At 38.8% G+C, this 21,584-nt stretch overlaps 1 protein-coding gene across 2 annotated transcripts; it reads right to left on the reverse strand.

The window, feature by feature from the left end:
- Positions 1-2,504: 2,504 nt before the first annotated feature.
- smarcc1b (SWI/SNF related, matrix associated, actin dependent regulator of chromatin, subfamily c, member 1b) lies at positions 2,505-20,416 on the reverse strand. 2 transcript variants are annotated; one of them, XM_036566938.1, is made up of 28 exons: positions 20,217-20,416; positions 18,999-19,118; positions 18,333-18,418; positions 16,530-16,611; positions 16,184-16,276; positions 15,510-15,579; positions 13,936-14,005; positions 13,766-13,841; positions 13,441-13,566; positions 13,276-13,358; positions 13,036-13,154; positions 12,790-12,849; positions 12,654-12,688; positions 12,304-12,419; positions 10,639-10,710; positions 9,596-9,709; positions 9,311-9,464; positions 9,117-9,227; positions 8,898-8,957; positions 8,511-8,769; positions 6,445-6,606; positions 6,224-6,273; positions 5,743-5,836; positions 5,465-5,595; positions 4,897-5,031; positions 4,136-4,301; positions 3,550-3,621; positions 2,505-2,958 (listed from the first exon to the last, which is right to left on the reverse strand). In XM_036566938.1, exons 1-28 carry the CDS (start codon positions 20,376-20,378, stop codon positions 2,891-2,893), a joined length of 2,946 nt encoding a protein of 981 aa, XP_036422831.1. In that variant the 5' UTR covers positions 20,379-20,416; the 3' UTR covers positions 2,505-2,890. The 2 variants fall into 2 exon arrangements, with proteins under 2 accessions (XP_036422831.1, XP_036422830.1); XM_036566937.1 differs by having other exon boundaries at positions 5,465-5,598.
- Positions 20,417-21,584: the final 1,168 nt, after the last annotated feature.

Below are 21,584 nucleotides of genomic sequence, written 5' to 3' on the forward strand. Positions count from 1 at the left end.
TGTTGTAGTGAAAAAAAAATCCTCTGAAAGAGCAGCGAGGGTGAGGACTCGTAACGAGGAGCCCCTTTCTCTTAACTTACCAGACAGATGTGTTTAGAGTCTGTATTAGCCCCTTAGACCCCAGAGGTGGAAAACAGAGAAGATTTATGGTTTATTCGTCTTTTAAATTGTATTTTATCCGCAGTAAAATCTCTTGTGTAGAATGAGTTCAATGTTCGTTTGGGATGCACGATGATATCGGAGTCATATCGGTATCGGCAGATAATTGTATAACCCTACTTAAATTGCATTTCTCTATAATTCTGATACAGGTAAAATTAAGCCTAATTTTTATATTTCATAAATATTTATGTATTAGCATTGGCACGTACTGTACCGTGCAAAAGTCTTCAGGCACTCCAGAAAAAAAAAAATCTGCTCAAAAAGCTGTTTAACTGGGCAGTAAGTGTTTATTTGCTCAGAAAAACACTAATATAAAATAAACACAGGTACATTAATACAGCAATTTGTAATTTTATGTATGTTAAATTGTACCTTTAAACATTTACAAACCTTTTACAAAACTGGGAGAAATGTTGTCTGTCAAAAAAATACAGTGGTGTCTGTTGTAGATTAGTGAAATAAAGGCATTGGATTTTAGATACTCCATAAAAATGTTATGGCCATTGTAAAAACTCCCTGTGTAATAAAGTTGGATGCAAAACTAGTGAGAAAAAAGTGAAGGTTGTGTGGCTGGACAATTACTTGCTCCAGAGTTTCATGTTAAACGGTATTTGTTATGATCTCGACACTCTAACAATGCACACGCCTTAATTACTGCAGGCCTGTCATTTGGATGATTGCTAAGCCATTAAATCTGATCTCATAACAAACTGATGAGATCATATTATGATGTAACAGAGTTCAGCTTATCAGAGTGAGTAGTTCAATGCCGGCTCACTGATCAGTTACTTATTATCAGCTCCACTGTGAGGAAGAGATAACTCAGTTTTATCATCACACAGACCTGGCATGATAAAACTCCTTTTTGAGGAAGTGTTGCTTGATCTTGACAAAGACTGAGTGCATAACTGTGACGGCACATTTTAAAGTTGATTATCGATTGAATGCTTTCAGTCACAATAAGCGCTGAAAAACATAAGTGAGAGTGAGTTTGTTGTGGAAGGAACGTGGGAGCAGTACTGTTAGGCCAGTGTATATTAAAGGCCCTGGATGGACAAAGGAAGCAAGAAAAGATATGTAAAATATGTCTGGGGGTCTGTATCACTGTTCATTCTCATTAAGGTACTCTTAGTGACCAATGAAAATGAACAACGGTTCAAGAAATTCATATATGCGTATAAATAAAGATAGTGAATGAGTGAGTGAGTGAACTAAACAGGATTAACAGAAAACAAAGTGATTAGCCTACATCAGAAACACTAATCTTATAAGACACATTCTTGAGCTTTCCTACTCAAAGCAGACATTTTAACCTATACATTGTTACAGGCTCCAATTCAATCAATTTGCACATTCAAACGAGAAGCAGAACCCCTCCGTCACATCCCTTACCACCCCATCACAATAAAATGTGGAGGGTTGGTAAATTTCAGCAGCAGTTCGCATTCATTTTCTTTGCATTAATGCAAAATTTTAATAAAAGCAGTTTTACCTCTCTATTTTGTGTGGCACGGGTTTGGGTTGAGCTTGACAGACCCCGCCTAACATGAAAAAGCAACAAATAAGGAATGTAAATTAATGTCAGAACTTGCGTGCTTTTGTTCCTGGCTGCTCCAAAGGCTCGAGTGATGTCACTTCCTCTTTGTGTTGTCATTTAAAGCATCAGAACATTAGAACATTTAGACAAAACAAGTCAGTCTGACAGAGTGGTAAGTCAAACTGAGGGATGCACACATTATACATTTTTTTTTCAAAAGCGAATACCAAGAAGCAGGACATCAAACGTGGTAACTCATTTTCTTTGACCGAGAAGATTCCCTTGCATCCACACTCAAACCAAGCCCTAAGAATGGACATTTAGAGGAGACCAGGGTCATGTAATCTGTTCTGTGATCTATTTTTTTTATTTTCTACATGGTACCAAGGCTTTAATCCTATCATCTATCCATTTTTTACCAATGAGAGGTCAGCTTATAGATGTAAACGTGGTCAAATTAAAGCTGACGCTTTAACCTTGGAGTAACTGCTCCATTTCAGATCCAATGTGCTAGTGTACAGAGCCAACACTAAAAATATTCAATCACAGTTCAAACATCCTTGCATGCTAAAGTTATATATATTTGTGTCTTTCTGGAACATGGAGTAAAAAGAAAATGTGCTAAAGGCATTATTACTATAAAAGCACTTGAAACAGCACTTTTATAGACTCTAATGACTACTTTTTTTTTACCAGAAAATGGCAAAAACAGTCACTAATTAGTGGTCATTCATTGAATTATTCTCCGAATCCCACATTGCCATCTTAAATCACAGCTCAACAACATAATTCTCAGGCACACAAATAAGTTTAATAAAAAATTTATTGAGCCTTGATTTTTTTTTCCATTTTTCATGAGTGCTAGTTCTGATTCAATACAAAACCAAGCTACAAACATTGAGTGCAGACTAAACAGCCAACAAAAAGCCACACATACTTCTTCAAGTCAATGTAGCATAAAATAACGTTTACAAATGACTAAAGTCTGCACACGTCCATTGCATGACAAGAACTGTAACATGAAACAATTTGTCAAAATGGCAGTACTGTTCTTCAGAAATGACTAAAGTTTGACGGATTGGACTGTATTAGATGTGAGTGTATGACTCACAGTCAGAGGAAATGGTTTTACGTGTCTGGATTGACTGGATATGTTTAAGATAACCAGGAAGGTTATTAAAGGATGTGGCTTCAGCTCTCCACTGGAGCTCGGGAGATGGGTGTGGCCCCTTCAGATTGTGAGGAAGGTGGAGTTGGGTCTATGCATAAAGAAAAGGAGAAATTAGTTCAAAACTGTGCACATACTTGCCCAAGTCATAACAAAATGGTCATTGATACTGGTTTTAAGAAGCAAAAATTCTGATAACTGATATTGGCCAGTGAAAATTTTCTATGCTCAAATGTTATACAGACAGTTTATTTAAACAGTGCTTTAATGCAGTGGTTCTTGCAATCAGTCCTCAGGGTTCATGATGCATAGTAATAGAGCAAAAATGTGGACTATCTAGCTTTCCACCAGTTTGCTGATTTCTATTAATGAGCTGTTATTTTTCTTACTTTTCTTTGGATTTTTTCATACAAAGGTTTTTGTGCTACAAACATGCCTTTATAACACAGCTTTGATGGCCTGATGCATTTTATTGTTATTTTAACCATGATGGTTTGTGTCCTAGTTTACCAGGTCACTTATACTGATAAATAAGCGGCACCTTAATATTAGGCAATATATCGATTGGGCTCTAGAACGGAGGAGACCTACACGATTACTTCGGAGATCACAATATGATGATCATAAAACAAATATATCCATAAAAAGAGAGAGAGGATGATAAGGTTTTAGATGTACTTACACATGCCGTTAGGGGCACCGGCATGTCGGGAACCTATCATTTGCCCTGCTCCTCCACTGCCAATTGCACGACCTGGGATAGAAGAATAAAGAAAGACTTCGTTACATACACAGTTAAAACAAAGCAAAAGGAAACTCAAAGGCATTTTGTAGGATGCACTGATATGGGAATTGTGGGCCGATGCCAATATCTTCATGTATATGCCGATACATAAAACATTTATAAAGCGCAGAAACTGGGAGGTCAACCTGGATCATCATCACAGAGAAACGTAACACTTATTAACAAAGGATTACAAATGCAGTAAAACGAATAAATGCTGACATTTTAGTGCAGTAGCCCAGCATCACCTTTTAAGGAAATATTGCAATCATATTGGGGATACTACTGTGCATCCCTGAAATTTTTTCTACAAGTTTGGTAGAATATTTACAATGACAAAGTTGTGCATTTTGGTTTGTGTGGGAATACAGGGACTTGCATTATGGACTACATAAGACTGTTAAATGTAAGGATGAGCATGAGCTTGAGTGTCGATTACTGTCATCGTGAGCATGTTTTTGAATTCAAGTGTCTGAATACGTACCATGATGTACAGGGTTATACACCGTTCCACCACTCTGTGAGGCTCCAGGCTGCTGCTGTTGCTGCTGCTGCTCCAGGTGCTGTCGAGCTTTTAGCTCAGCATACTTCACCTGCTCCATGTGGAAGTTCTGCCTCTCTGACAGCAATTGCTGCCTCTGCTGCTCCAGCTGCAGAGAACACATACAGCAGGTCCTTACACAGGGTTACCAGGAGATGAGTACTGTGCTGGCATAATGTTCCAAAACACTCCCACATTGCTACTTTGAATATCACAGAGAGTACATTACAGTGTTACATTAACTTTTTTGACGTAGGCGTTTTGGACTGCAAAGGAAAATGTTGTGTAATAAACTGATCTTTTATATAGTCATATGCAAATGTTTGCCCACTTTGATGATTTTCTAAGTAAAAATAAATTAATATGTCTTCTACAGGGAACAAATCTAAATACTGTAAGTTTTTCCAAATTTCAAAAACAAATGCTATTTATTTGCTGAACTTAACATATTGGAAAAAGCATAAAATATCAAATGTGTCACATTACATGTTATTTTCACCCTCAATATGTTAAATACAGCAGATAAACAGTAGCTGTTAGAATATGCAGAAGTGTGTTCTCTGTAGAGGATGTGTTAACTTATTTTCACTTTCACTAAACTCAACAAAACACGTAATTTGACCAGGGGCAGCCAAACTTTTGTCTATGACTCTATTAAAACAACGAACACTGACTGCTCTGGGACAACCATTCTGTTAACCTACCGCCTCTTTTTCTCGGTCCATGATGGTTTCCAGCTCCTCAAAGTGCCTCAGTTTGATCTCCAGCTTCTTCATTTGAGTCTCAACCAGCAAAGCCACCAGAGACTTAATCTTTCTCTCCTCAACTGCAGCCAAATGCTACAAAAAGAGCATGAGATGTAGATAAATGGTGAAGTGCTGAGATTTAATACTCCTAGATAGTCAATATACCAAGAGTGAATGCAGGAAATGCTTACCACCACTTCCTTCCATTAGGGCTTAGTTCATTTATTTTCATAATACATGGACATTTAAGTGCCTCTAGACATGTATGGCTAAGTTACAGGCTATTAAGTAATGGAAAAAGGCATGCATTTTACACATAAGGGATTAAACATCTAAAGCAGCCATTTAATAAATATTAATTGCTAAACAGAGTTGGGAAACATGGTACATGTATTACAGTCAACTTCATCTTACTAATATTAAATTCCCGTGGATTTCCTGACTAGATGATTAAAATAGATGTTCTTTGTAGAGAATGTGTTAACAAGACAACTCTTGTCCATAACTTAGCTGCTTAGGCTCTTACTTTGGCTTTGGTGGCTGCAGAGGCCAACGCAGCAGCAGCAGCTGTAGCAATATTTGCTTCAACCAACTCAAGCTCCTTCCTCCTTCCTCTGTCTTCCTCTTCTCCTTGAGTCTGGTCCACCTCCAACGCTTCTTCTTTAAGGCATACAAAGAGAGAGATAAACAGAAGGAGCGTTAGTTAGTTTTAACTAAACAATCCTTGATGCATCTTCAGCCTGACTGCACATCTTTATATAAGATGTATGAGTGGTGTTGCACTTAGTTAAGGAAAACACAAACCTGCTGTGTTCTCCTCTCCTTTTTCTCCTTCACTCTCATCTCTTTCCTCATTCTTCACTCGCTCTCCCTCTCCTGTGATGTTTTCTCCCACAGTCTGAAAGTGAGATTGATAAACAGAGAGAGAGGGAGAGATAAATAACCCTCAAAACCCCAGTGTTGTCATATTTTTTTCTAGTTTTACTATTCAGTAGCTACATGAAAAGCAATGCAAACTATAGTTTTTTTTTTAAGTTATAGAAAAGTGTAATGAAAGTTTGTGAGTCCTGGCCATTTAAGAGGATAATAAGAGTATGAAAAGCTGGATTTAAATTGTAAACTGCTGTAATCATACACAATCAATTAAATACTTTCATAGTTATTTGTTAATGTATTACTGAAGCACAATGCATTGCATATTGATCTCAATGACTATTTATGGTTAAATGGTTACTTTAGATGCTTTAGAGCAAAACAATAGATGAGGACAAACTGGTTCTCACACCTTGTCATGCTGTTCAGACTCAAATTCCATTTTTTCCATTCCGGATCCATCTAGAAAGAAAAACAGAGAAAAAGCAAATAAGCCATATCATTAATATTTCTTTTCCATTTAACACTGCCAATCAGCTTGGGGATATGCTGAGACTAATGCTGCCCCCTGTTGGCCATGTTTTGTATGTGTGTGTTGTGTGTGTGTGTGTGTGTGTGTGTGTGTGTGTGTACCACTCTTTTCCAGTTGATCAGATTCAGATCCTGAGATGTTACTTGACTGCATCCCAAAAGCAGGATCAAGTCGTGCTAGACTCCTCCCAGGCTCTTGGACTTTACGGATGTTGGGGTTGAACAGCTCTGGAGGGGCTTCCTCTCTCACTCGAGAGAACTCCTCTGAGAAAAAAGACAGACACATAGTATTACAAGCCAGTCTGTTTTGTTTTCTTTATACTGAAACAGTCGCTGTAACATAGACATGTGGTCACTTGCATGAGTTATCTTAAATATTTATCTGAAATAAAATGTTTTAAGAATAAATTTAAATTTGGCAACACTTTTTGTAATCAACTGTGGATGTTTTACAGATCCTCAGTCTGTTTTTAATTAACATTCAACTAAATATCTTTTACATGCAACTGAACTTGAAGTTGAGTATGACAGATTCTATTAAGTCTAACCCTAACCCTAAGGGCTGAAGTCAATCTGTTCAAAGAGGCACATTTTCAGACCTTTCTGTCCAAACTATCACTGAACAACATATATGCATAACTGTGAAAGCATTTGTTGCTGTAGAGCTTTGAAATAGTTTTCTGTTTTGGCTTTTATAATTATATGCCTAACAATGTATACCACAGTGTTTCAAAGTAATAACAGTATTTCAAAAACATGATGATATTTAAAAATTAAAATGGTCTCAAATAACTGTTTCACATCTATCTAGTTAATAGCCAAATACATATGTTCAGGCCATTCGCATTTTCATCGGGGGGGCAGTCTGTAAGATCTGCCTGAAAACAAGGCCAACAGGCATTCCCATCTATAAGTCAAGCCCCCTTTAAATGCTTCACAGATGCTGTCAACCTGTCGACATTTGGCTTGCTCATAGGGGCTTGGACCATGTTCAATTTCGTCTGCCACTCCCAAATAAGTCACTTAGCTTTGCGCTGTCAGATATTAATTTTAATCTACTAAACATGTATAATGAGAGGAACTGAGCCTGTACTGTGGTGGGTGGCATTTTTGCCCTGCTAAAAGAGCTATTGTTAGCTTAGCTAACAGGCTACAACTCCAAAATCCTCTGAACAGGTGCGATTTGAGCTTTCTGTCAATCCAACACCACTGACTCAACTTTGCTCTCTCAGACATGACTTTTTATTGTCTGTCAATGGCATAGCTTCTGCGTATGCAAAGTACACTTTTACGTCCAGGCCTGTGTTTTGGGGGCCATGAACTGCCTCTGTGTTTTATGTTATGAATGCAAAATCGGATGATTTTTGGATGAAATGGGCAATCTTTCTAAAACTTGATACAATTGAATCTCAGACAAACTGACTTGACTCATGAATGCATCACTGAGGCACACATCTGATCTGTATTGGCAAACTAAATTTAAAAATGCAAATAGTTTGAGTTAAATCCACAGTGCCAGTTATGTTCTTTTCATCCAATGTGTAGCTGTTAAAATCAGTTTGAAAAGTGCTTGCTGGGTATAAGTTTGTGTTAGGTGTGAGTTCTCCACTAGTACTAATATATAATACAAAGAGACTGGTTTATACATCTTTTGTGCTTTCAAACACACCTCATAATATTATTATTAATTATCATTATATTATTACGCTGTTATGTCAGGTCTTGCTGGACTTGCCAGGCGATGGTTTGTGTCATGGATTAAGGGGAGCATAATAATAACAAAAACAACTCTGCATGTGGGCCCATCAGTAGTGTACTAGTAGTTTCAGTCGAACCTGTACTGTGGTGTGGTAGTAATGGATCTGTAGCCTGCAAGCTATGCTACCATTCCCACAAAACAGGTTTCATTTCCAACATTGGTGATTTGACTTCACTGCCACAGATTTTATTTATGTTACACCTTTGTTGATCCTACAAGGAAAATTTGTGATTTTGCCGCATAACTACACCCAGTCTCAAAGCAGAACAGTGTCACCAGCCCCCAGCTAGCAGCACTGTTTACCATTCATCAACTGAAAAAAGTGAATACTGCCCAACTCTATCTGCACTGTCTTTGTAAATGGCTTACTAAATGCCAGATATTCACAAACACGCACACACACACACACCCAGGGCTGCTTTAGCAGCGGCAGAGGCCACTCTGGGGTCCACTACTGAAGCGAGGAAGGCCACAGTGCTCATGACAGGGTTGCCTGATTGGCTAAAGGGAACAGGCTGATAGGCTAGAGGGCCCAAAGAGGCTTCAGAGTTCTCCAGGTAAGGGTCCTCTATGGGCAACCGCAAGAAGTGCAGGATACACTCATCCTGTGTGCGGCTGCCCACATGCTCAGAGACTTTATTCCAGTCATCTTTATACATCTCTAACGCCTGAGAGAGAGAGAGAGCGCGAGAGAGAGAGAGAGAGTGAGACAGAGTGAGTATGCATGTTTCTCTGAAATACAGGTTACTACGGCTGATCAAAGTATATTTTAAAGACTACTGGTTGCCTTGCCCACCTCCAAGAGCAACAGCGTCTCCTGTTCTGTCCACTCTCGCCCTGCATTTGCTCCTTTCGTCTATAGAGAACACAAACATAGAGAAATCCTGTTTACAGTTGTGGTTTCAGGACCATGGACAGCTCTCTGAAGCACAGATAAGAATACCTAATGCTACCACAGTAAGTGTCACGATGAGGATGGTTAACAATTTAGCATGTGTGCGAGTTATAAAGACACCTTGGGATGTTTCTTTGCATAAATATCGGTTCGCAGTCCAAAATTCTGCAAGTCAGAAGGTTTTTCTCTGCTCTTCTCTGGAAAATGGAGCATATGCTGAGAGGCTGGAACCTACAATTACAAAAAAACATAAAAACACTTAAACCTCATAAACCCACAAAGACAACTACAACGCACTTTGTGTGCATGTTTACCTGTAACGGTCTGTGTTGTAGAGGAACGAGGGCGGACGGTGAGTCTGTAAGAACATTAAAGTGTGGTGTTGGGGGTGGGCCCATAGGAAGAGGTCTGCTCTCAGCATCCACCTGGTAGTTTATCAAACCCCACTGCTCCAGGAACGCATGAACCCTGCACATATGCACACCACGAAAGATTTTAATGACATTCAAACAATTTACATACTCTGGTCAAGATTTAATGGTTTTGGAAATACGCAAGGTGAGAGTGAGAGATAAATTTAACACACACAGTGTGCTAACCTTATAAGGGCACACACATCTCCTGTAAGGTTGCGCCTGCAGGAAGTGGAGGTCAGGTATTCTTGAGGGTTCAGTCGGTATGTGTCAATCATGAAGTTACGATACGCCAGATATCTGCAAATATCAACAACACAAATAAGTCTGCTTAATACTTGGCCAGTGTGTGTGTGTGTCATATATATATATATAGACACACACACAACAATCAGGCATAACATGACCACCTCCTTGTTTCTACGCTCATTGTCCATTTTATCAGCTCCACTTACTATATAGGAGCACTTTGTAGTTCTACAATTACAGACTTTAGTCCATCTGTTTCTCTGAATACTTTTACCCTTTTACCCTGTTCTTCAGTGGTCAGGACCCCCCCCCCCCATGGACCCTCACTGAGCAGGTACTATTTGGGTGGTGGATCATTCTCAGCACTGCAGTAACATTGATGTGGTGGTGGTGTGTTAGTGTGCATTGTGCTGGTACGAGTGGATCAGACACAGCAGTGCTGCTGAATGCCTGATTGGTGTATATATGTATGTGTGTGTGTGTGTGTGTGTATGTGTGTGCGTGCGCGTGTGCGTGTCTATAGTACTGTGCAAAATCAGAGATCACCCTTTTGCTTATTTTATTTCCAGTCAAAACGACCATTATGTATATGTTTTTCAGCTTCAGAGAAAGCAGAAAACATATATTAAACAGAAAATTAAACAGAAACTTATTCATATTTATTTTTGTGCATCCGGTGTCACTTTAACTCCATCATTCCAGAGACACTAAGATTCACACGAGCAACTACCCAAACATACCTTACTTACCTTGTAAATTTCTTTCTCATGTGCATCTATAGAGTTATAAAGAGGTATTTCTGAGATACCTGAGATTAGATGTAAGATTATCCTTATCAAACAAAGAAGCTTCTGGTGTTCTCAGAACAATGGACTGACCATCCCAGAGTCCAGACCTTAACATCACTGAATGTGTGTGTGTGTGTGTGTGTGTAGAGTAGTAGTATGTACTATGTATATTTGTGTACATAAAAGCCTCACATCTCAGGTGATTTGGACTTGTTCTTCCCATTGAAGAACTCAGGCAGTGCTCTCCTCTCTATTCGATGAATACTGTGACAAAGAGACACAGACAAATCAGAGTGTTTCATTACAAACACTTCCAAGTTTTATTTAACTAAAAATGCAACAGAAAGGGAAAAAAGCACAGATTACAGATTCGCTATACCTGTTAAGCCCGTTTTCCTACTTACCATCTTTGCAGTTACAAAAACACAACATTCAAACCAAAATGCCGGAGTGCTATGAAAGTTTCATACCTCCTCACATACATAATTGAAACAAACTCCAGTGGGCTTTGGAGTGCTGACCTCATTATACACAAACTGTTGTATTCATACAGACATCCATCTTCACACATACTTGGAGTGCAATCTGAGTGTTAATGAAGATCTAAACTGGTTTTCTAATAACTGTTTAATTTGATCAAGCTGTACTATAAGAACAGGAATCAACAAGTTCACCAATGAGTGAAAACACACATCAGCTGCATAATGAGGTTTAATTCTTTGCAAACTGATTCTAACCTATAACTGTACAAAAATTGAACTTTTGCTGGTCCCTGCCTTTCTCTTTTTGCTGCAAATTACACATATTAAGCACTTAAAGCAATAAAATCTTTGGTCTCTAGTTCTTTTTATAAAGATGACAGTTCTGTTAACAACAAAACAAGCAGCGATGTCTGACCTCAATTAGATTACAATTCTATATGAATCAATTCAATGAATCATTAAATCCTATATTTCACCAATTTTTATTTTGGCACAACTGTACAAAAGGGGGAAATGTAAGACAGTTTGTAAAAAGTAGACTTCTAGAAAAAAGTTGGAATATTTTGAGAAAAAAAGTTGTAAAATTTTGAGAAAAAAGTCGTAATATTTTGAGGATAAAGTGGGCTAATTATGGGGGGTTGCCATAACGTGTTGGGGTCTTGGTTGCTGTACTGGCGACGGCGACGACGCAGAGCATCCCGGAGTCCCACACTCATTGTCTCCTTGTGGATCGATAATTTTGATTTTCATTCATATTGTTTGTGAAACTTCATGCCCTCTTTCAATGGCACAGAGATGTGACCACCGACAGCTGTGTAGACGACACTGCCTGCGATACTCCTTCAACATAACAGTTTCCTCTAAGTTCGTCTGGTTCTTTATTCTAAATAAACACAGTTTCCTGCACAGCTGTTTGAGCCATTTCTTATACTAATAACAGGTTGGTGCTGATGTGTCAGGAGAGACAGGGAGAATTTCTTTATGGGTGAAATCCATTTATATATGAATCCTTTATATATGAAAGTATAACTCCACCAACTCCTCAATGCCCATCATTTTAACACGAGGAGGTGCTGCCTTCCTTTTGCAAACACTTTGGCCACAATATTGCAACCTTTCCTGGTATTAATGCCACTTTAATGTCGTAGTTCTATGATTTTATTCTAGAAATATCACGACTTTATTCTCAAAATATTAAGACTTTATTCTCGAAGTCTGCTATTTTTATTTTTATTAACAGTGGCCCTAAAACGCCGTTGTATTTTGGAGACGTCTGTTGGAAATCCGTAACTGACACTAATCTAGTGTACGCTACAGTCAGAGGGAAGAGTGCAGCCAGGGGTCAGCTGGCTCATGGCTGTGGCAAACGACTCACCAGTTGTAGTCGAACCACGAGGTGTAGCTGGGTATGATGATGTGGTGAGTCTGCTCTGTAGCACTCTCCTCACAATCCAACGCACGGCCAAACTCTCTACCCTGATCCTCCTCATCCTAAACACACAAACACACGTCAAAGCAGTCGATCAGTCAAAGTCATAGAAGTCGATCAGTGCACCAATGTGTCCTACAAACACATGGCCAATACACTGGTCAGTACATATCCATAATATACCCAAAATAAACCACAGAGAATGACAAAAGAGCAATGTCTCAGTAGTTTATGACTGCTTAAATATGGTTATTAAAATCCATTAGCATTAAATGATGACAATAGGGAGTACTTACCCTGACACCAGATAGGAATTCATCCTCCTGATCGTCTATAAAAGAGGAACGTTACATCTTACAATGTCGAACACAAACACACCGTAGTGAAAATCAACCCAGAGGTACACAGACGCATGAACACGTACAGCCTTACCTAAGTCAGCCATGGTCCCCCCTTTCACTGGTGTGTTCTCACTGTCCTTCTTCATGTTTACTGTCAAGAAAGGCAAGCATTAGCATTATATCACCGATAAACAGCAAGAGACTATAAAACAAGGAATGAAGAAAGTGTGAAGAAGAAAAACACAAAGAAACCAAAAAATGATCACACATTATTTATATATATATATATATATATATATATATATATATATATGCATACACACACACACACACACACCATTTTTAGGCAGCATGACCTCTTCCATGTTAGGCACAGGTGTTGGGTCCTCCATGTCTTTTGTCAAGTCCTCCTCTGGCTCCTCCTCCTGCTGGCCACGCCTCTTATACAACCCTGAACTACAAAATACAAAAGAGTCAATTTATCATAAAATTAAACATACTGAACATGATTATATTATATCCAAATCTAAAATAGAGGTGGAATGCAAAAGTTGGGGAAAAAGTGGTTTGACATTACCCTTTCTTTCCTCCTTTCTTCCTGGACTCAGATGAAGATGGAGAAGGGGAGCGCCTCCTCTTCTTCCCAGACACCTTGTGCTCCTTATAGAGAAAAGAAAAGACTGAGAGATAAAGAGATGTGAAACACAGAGAGGTGAAAAAAGATGAGCAGGTGGGGCTCTACCTCCTCATCTCGTGGGTAAATGCGCCGTCGGTAGCTCATACTCCTTTTACTGTCATCCACCTCATAGTCTTCCTCGTTCATCCACTCATTATATGTGTCCGTGTCAAGAACCCATTTAGCATGTACCTATGAGGGTATTTGAAACATCAGACGAGGTGGCTTTTAACTCATATTTTTACAAATGTTTTAAATTCACATAAATGACTGAGTGTTTGACTCAATTTCACAGTGAGAAAAGCAAAGTATGTTCAATCCAAATCAAGCATTTTTGGTATTTTGACAGCACAATGTCAAATCTTTGCAATAGGATTTTCAGTTCACTCACCTTCCATGGCCGATCTAGACTGGGGGCTTCCTCTACATCTGCATCAATATCACTGACTGACATCAATGTATCATAACTAAAAAGTACACATATATCAACACAGCAATGAAAAAAAGCTCTAGTAATCTTCTGAGTGTGTGTGTGTGTGTGTGTGTGTGTGTATTACTTACCTATCTGGGTACATGCCCCAGTGTACCATCACATCTTGATCTACCCGCATGATGGGTCTAAGCCACTCTTCTGCCAAAAAAAAAAAGGAAAGAAGAAAAATTAGGGTCACATCATATGCATGTTTGTGTACTCACATATATTTGTAACATTAAGTCCAGACACAAAAAAGTTGGGGCAGTATATTAAGTGGAAATAAAAACAGAAAGCAGTGACTTGTAAATCCACTTTATACTGTGTTTACACAAAACAATACCAGAGATTCACCACAAAAAAATAGTTGAGACTCACCACAAAAAAGCATCTGTGAATAATCCAACAGTGTAATAACAATGGGATTCATTCACTGACCATTTTTAAGACGAAATTTCTTCTTAAAACCCATTTATGCTGTTTTTACAAAGAATCTGACATTCACCAATGTTTTATTATTTGGAATTTGCTTTTCGGTAAGAACAGAATCTACACACACTCAACAGCAGAATAGTGTTCTCTGGTCCAAGAATACATCAAAAATCTGACGCAGACTTTAAAGACATTTCACAAGAACAAATTTAAGAAAAAACTTAGGATGATATTGGTGAATAAGACGCAATGTCCCTCAACAAGCGATTGCAAGGATTTTAGCCTCTTCTGTGCATAATATCATTAAAATATTCAGGAAACCCAGAGAAATCTCTAAGCCTAAAAATCAAGGTTAATGACCTTTGATTTCTCATTTGGCACTGCATTAAAGACCTGCATGCTTTTGTGATGGACATGCCCACATACTTTGGCAACTTGCTGTTAATAAGTTAAGACTGTACTATGCACTGTGGAAGTCATATGTCAACAATTAGAAACGCCAATGACTTCTTTAGGCTCAAGCTCATCTGAAATGGACTGATGCACAGTGGAAACATACATTGAAGTCTGATGAGTCAACCTTTCAACCTTGTTTATGAAAATAATGGATGTCGTGTTCTCTGGGCCAAAGAACAAAAGAACCATCCAGATGGTTACCAGCATGAAGTTCACTGTCTGTCATGGTATGGGGCTGTATCAGTACCTGTGGCGTGGGTAACTTGCACATCTGTGAAGGCACCATTAACACTGAACATACGCTCCAAACGCCTTTTTAGGGACATACATGCTTGTTACGACATGAAACCAAGCCACATTCGCCAAGTGTTACAACAACATGGCTCCCACTGAAAACGTGTGGTGCATTATGTAGCACAAAAAACGACAAGACGACATGGTTGTGACGACCTGTCTAATGGAAGAATGGCAAAAAAACTGGATCAATTGAGGTCTTCAGTCCCCAAGGAATGCTGTTAAAAGAAAAGGTGATGTAACACAGTGGTGAACGTTCCTATTCCAACTTTTTTGGAACGTGTTGCAAGCATCAAACTTAAACTAAACACATATTTAAAACACAAAGAAAAAAAAACATTATTTAATGAGATAAAGCATCAAAATATCAAGCTTTTAATTTATTACAAGTCAAATTAATCACAGTTGTCTGTTTTGTAGCTTATGTTGTTCAAATACAGTTACAACTTTTTTTGAACTGAAGTTTGCAGTTCACACTTACCTTCATCAGCTAAGATGGGAAAGGGGTAGATTTGATGGGTGGCCTGTAACTTATCTTCCGTGACTGAACCCTGATATATATAAAGAGAGGAAAAAACACTGAACATGCTGCAGACAAATAAGACGGTAAGGCTCTGTTCATACCTGGTGTTAACATCGGTGATCTGATCACAAGAGGTATGCATGCTTACATATGGGATTGCCATGGTTTTTGCTTTTCCACTGATAATGCAAGGAAGGGGACCATACACATTTACAACAGTCTTGCTGTGTTTGTCATCAGACAAAAATGTCCCATGAATCCTTGATCATGTACATGCACAAGCTGTTACAAACAGCCATAAGCACTCCACTGCCTTAGTAATGGGTTTTACACCAAACTTGTTACAGCAACATGGCTGACTTGTAAAAGGATCAGTTCATGCCTAGGCCTGGGTATTGAAATTCAATACTGTAAAAGCAGCATTAGGGACACATCAGGACACTTCAGTGTTCCCACAGCAAATGTTACATGGTGCATCTCAACCACCTCAGAATGCCGTCTGAGTAATGATAAACATCGTTGGACCCCATTCACACCTGTACTTTGCGCTGTCCACTTATGATTGGATATACCAAGATGTATGTTACTGCAAGGTGTCTAAAGTTATTTCTTCTCCTCATACTCACACTCACCTGATGACGTGTGATGATGTCGTTGAGTTTGCTGGCCTGTTTCTGTTCTATCTCAGGGGACAGATACACCACAGGTCTGCTCAGCAGGTTATTCTACAGATATACAATAATACATTAAGTCAAACTTAGTACTAAATACATACATTCTGCCTGGAGTTTAACAGCAGATTAAATTTTTTTATTAATTCATTCATTCACATTTTTATTGAAACACACATCTTAAACACATATTTAAATGTAGTCCGATATAAAGTATTTTTACCTAAACACATTTTTATGTAGACTATAGACTATACTTTACATGAAAACACATTGCTGTGTAGCAGATCCTCCACATAATCTGTACCTGTAACAGGGTTTTCTCCACACTGACGAACATTTCTATGTTGCGGTCAAATCGGGATGGATTCTGCATGTCAAAGCGGCGCCTAAAGCAAAGCAGTGAAGTGGAAAAGAACAGCACAGTAACCTTTAAAGTCATAAGCACTCTCCTGGCTTAGCACTTGCTTTTATACTAAACTCATTACAGCAACAGGGCTGACTTGTAAAAGGATCAGTTCATGCCTAGGCCTGGGTATTGAAATTCAATACTTACATGATACTTACGTCAATACTATCCCAAAAATGCAAATTTTCATAAACAATTCCATGTCATTTCAGGCAAAATTTCAATACCTAAGTAATTGCACATTTTCTGACCAATATTGTGAAAGTGAATTAAACTTTTTTTTCTATAAATTAAGATCAATGCCTGTATGTTGGCCAAGAAAACCAGAAAATCCACTCTTACTGGCTTGACATTTGGATACTGAAATAAGGATGTGCATTCTGACAAATTCTGGGAGTCCAGAATCCTTGTAAATTCATGAACAGACATCTAGTTAACCACAGGGAAGGAAAAACCAACAAATGACAGCAACAACAACAACAAAAAAACTCTAACCAAAAATAACATAGGGCTGTTAGCTTAGCTTTTTAGATGACACCACTGGTGTTGCACAAAAACATAGCAGCAAAAACAGCTGAGGGACATTCAGGTCTTCTATACAAGTTATTTTGTCTTCAGAGGACAAAGTGCCGACATGTTATTTGTAAGAGAAATATATTTTTACTGTTTCTGGGCCTCACTAACATTATTACAGTAGTTAGCGCAGCCGCACTAGCTCTGCCTTCTCAGTCACTGCCTTAACAATGCGTCCTTGGCACTCACACTAAGACAATCGCATTTCAATGCAGCAAAGTATAACATAACATAATTACTCATATATGTGAGCAAAACCTACAGGCCTCACTAAACTACTAGCCTGTATATCTTCCCTGTCTACCTGCAATGGAACACACAAGTACCCAAATGATGATTTCAGTCTTCAAATACTGGCACCTCGAATGGTTAACCTAGTACTTGAGTACCCGTGCACATCCCTACGCTGAACATAGCGTGCTAGGCTACCAGTTAGTTATGGTTGCGCTGTCATGTACACAGCAAATGGGTGTTTGGTTGCTTCTGATTTACAGGCAGTTTATAACCTCCATGTTATTAAGTTCAATTTTCCCACTCAAAAGACAATGTTGTTGACAATGCAAGCTATAGCAAAAATCATACCTCTTCCTCTTTTAATATTGAACTCCTTCAATTTACAATTTCAATATAAAAAACAAATAATATTTCAGTTCTACTTCAGCCAGTAAGCATGCATTAAAATCTACACTAATGCAGTAGTGACTGGCTGTCTAAATTGGATTAAATGTGCATGTTATTAATGCCCAAGCTTCTTGATTGATCTACAATCAATTGCAGTCAGTAAAGTTCCAGCAACTCACTAGCTTAATCCACACCCATTTTTTTTAGCTCGTAGAAGAGTTCTGAAAAGACTATAACTCAGGAAAACGTTCAGGTTTTGAAGCGAAGGTATCAGTATCGAAAAATTTTGAAAGACTCAATTTGAACGAATGATGGCATTTCACATGCTAATAAATACAACTACATGGGCACATGGTGCTGAATTTAGACAAGCACTGTTATTCAGCACTGGCTCATGTGGGTCCAGGTTGTGTAATATTTGCAAGATGCATTATTTCTTGCATATTGGCTCTTTCAAGAGCTAGTGTAGGAGAATATAAGAGTGCAAAATAAACCCTGAATACTCACCAGCCTTGCTCTGTCTTAAATTTATATGCGGAGCCAAGGATGTGACAAAGAGCACCAGCAGGCTTCATGTCCAAAAAGCACTTTGCCTGTGGAAACAAAAAGCAGAAATCTGACAATGCCTGCAAGTAGAGCTGTTTAACTCTGGCAATGTTATTGGGCACTCAACATTTGGAAAAGAATCATTTGCAATCTGCCTACGCACTGGGATTTGTGAAATGCCTTAACCAGATTTCAGGGTGATAGAAGTAAATGAAAAGTGCTTGTATGAAAAAAAACATGGCTAAAAGAGCAAAAGTGGGCACACGATTGAGCTGCATTAAACGTGATTGCGATATGTCTTGCAATATATTAAAAACACATTAGGGAATGCTTGGTATGGTTAAAGACTGGCTTGCATCATTTCTGATCAAGATGATCTACATTTGCTGGATCACGTGAAAGTCTTTTTGCATCTCAACACCCACAGAAACTTTGCTGTTGGTCAAGATGCTCACAGTAATAAAACAATGAGTGATTTGCTAGAGGGCTCAGTTGCATGTTGCAGTCTCATGTGATGCCAGTACTGGAGAGGAGAACATTGCAATAATAATTAACAAACTATATGTTGTGCAGCCAAAGGACACGTGAGAAAAATGTCTCTTGAAATAGGAGAAATTGGTTACTTACCGGCAGTTTTGTGAGGCCAGGGTTGCTTGCTCTGCGGCCAAAAGCATCCTCCTGAAACTGTAGAAGCTGGATAATCAGCCCTGAGAGAGACTTACCAGAAGGAGCATCAGTCTGCACATACTGGAGAAACAAACAGAAATAAAACCACATGGAGTTGAAGACTGATACTGAGACATGTAGTTATGTCAATGATGAATTAATTTGATGTGTCAATTTAGGAAAAACATCACAATTCTTGAAGACATTTTCTTTATATACAATATTCATCACAATATTTTCTTTTGCTGAGGTTTGATCAGTAGGAAAAGAAAAACGAACCAGTAGTGCCATATTTAAGAAAACAAATGGGTGAAAACTATGAATAGGCTACATACCGCTCTGCCCTAAATCAGACGATCTTAGCGTAATTATGCTGTCTTTGTAATAAAACAGTTGGTTAGTCAACTTTAATATTGTCATATTACCCCTTTTGTTGCATTGAGCTTGTTTATGACTATACAAGGCTAAAAAAGCCTACATGCAACTTGTTTGCAGATAAAAGCAAGTCTACTGATTGTTGAAGGTTATTACTAGTCACACACGTTCTTTTAGTCAGGTAAGCAACTTCTTTTACAGTGGATAGAGTGTGAGAAGAAATGGTAAGACTAACAAAGTGAGAGCAGACGATGAAGGAGGTGTGTCAGTGCTGAGCTATTACATTAACTACATTAGCTAACTAACGCTAACTAGTTAGGTTAACTAAGCTGTAAACAATGACCATACATTGACATCACCTGAGAGAGAACACAGCATCGAGGATGAGGGCAATTATGTTATAACGGCAAAAGCAACGTTGTTTATACTCAAACCATGCAAACCACAACGCTTGTTAGGCTGAATTCTGACAGAAGATGCTTTCTTTTCAAATCAGAAAACATCCTATTAACTGCTACGTTATGTTAGAGAGCTAACTTGACTAGCTAACTTTCTATTTTAGGTCACCTCGCTATGTTGAAGTATATATCTTAGTAATAAGACTAATCTTACTATTAACGCGTAAATAAACAGCAGTTCGGGCAATAAGGAATTAAGTTCTGAATTACAGCGAATGTAAATGAACACTGTCGCGCAGCCTGACAGTCTGAAATGTCAGTAAAGCTGCAGGATGTAAACACGTAGTAACGTTAGCTAGCTGCTCTGCTCGCGAGCCCGCGCTGTCGCCGTAACCAGCCTACTGACCTTTTTGTAATGTTTTCCAATCCAGCTGCGGACCGTTTCCAGCTGCGCCACCGTCTCCACACTCTCCCAGAACTTACAACATGGATCCCCATCTTTTTTCCGGCTGAAAGCGGAGCTGCCGCCCGCCCCGCTCTGTGCTGCTCCCGGGGTTTGAGTCGCCATTGTTCCGCGGAGAGCCGCTCAGTCGCGCAGCGGTACTCTCGCGATGAAGGACGGGGCGGGGCGGGACTACAGGAGAAGATGGCTGCGTCCAAAACCGCACACATAGTGTGTTCAGTATGTACGACAGTATTTTGTAGTATGGTGGATACATTACACCAAACCAAACAATGAACCACCAATAGTAGTGCGTTTATTAGTGTGGTGTGTATAGTACGTATAGTATAGTGTAGTAAGTGAATTGGGACCCAGTCTGATTAGACTGTATCATACATATTCAATGTACTATAATGAATACCCTTCTAATGATCGTGTACGATTTTGACATGCTATTATGCACGGCAGTATGCGATTTTGGGCGATTTTTTGTTTTTTTTTTGTCTCTCTGCGCTTGCGCTCTCTGAGGACACTGGTGTGTTTACTGAGGTGCTCGAAGCGCACTCTGAGTAAGCAAGTACGATAGGGAGCGGGAAAAGATGCGTCATGTCTGCTTTCGGGAAATTAAAAAAAGCCTGAATTTGGGAAATAAAACTAATTAATTAAATAAATAAAAAATATGTTGGGAAAATGAATATGTTAATAAATAAATAAATAAATTCAACTAAACGTATGCCCAATCTGTACTTGAGGAATAAATAAATGAACAAACAAACAAATAAAATACAATAAAAATAGTGAATAAAAAATAAATAGTGGCAGCACTTATACTTAATATAAATTAACTTCTATGGTGCCTAATATCTTAAATGGATTACAGGTAGGAATTTGAAAAATATAAAAATATATTTAGTTAATTTACAGAACGATTAAAAAATAATTAAGAACAACAAGCTGCCACCGAAAAGTTCTTGAGGGGTAATTATCAAAAATATCTATGTTTTAATATCTGAAATTCAAAGCGTTTCAACATTTCAAACATAAGTTACTATTAATTATGAAGCACGATGATGACACAGTGGCCTTCTCTCCCACTTCTTAAGGTTTTTTTAAGGGCCTGCTCAAAATTCCACCTCTCCTTTTCTGTAGGCAGGGCTATGGCTCTGCGCATGCGCGCTGCGCACAGGGCGCGTTAACGGCAGCAGTGCGGGGAGCGGCGCGAGACGGGCGGATCGGGAAACCCGCGTTCCTCTGCAAAATACGGGGAGAAAAAGAAACGGAGCGGAAACGGAGCTCGGCTGTGTGTTCGCGCTGCCCGCTCCGGCCATGCTG

Source organism: Colossoma macropomum, unplaced genomic scaffold (genome assembly GCF_904425465.1).
Source record: "Colossoma macropomum unplaced genomic scaffold, Colossoma_macropomum, whole genome shotgun sequence".
Lineage (NCBI taxonomy): Eukaryota > Metazoa > Chordata > Actinopteri > Characiformes > Serrasalmidae > Colossoma > Colossoma macropomum.

Coding starts and splice junctions, on each gene's coding strand:
- smarcc1b (XM_036566937.1), bottom strand. CDS start 20,378: ATGGCGACTCAAACCCCGGGAGCAGCACAGAGCGGGGCGGGCGGCAGC. Junction 16,277..16,529: donor TGGAGAAAACCCTGTTACAG/GTACAGATTATG, acceptor GTATATCTGTAG/AATAACCTGCTGAGCAGACC. Junction 14,006..15,509: donor TCCCATCTTAGCTGATGAAG/GTAAGTGTGAAC, acceptor TTTTTTTGGCAG/AAGAGTGGCTTAGACCCATC.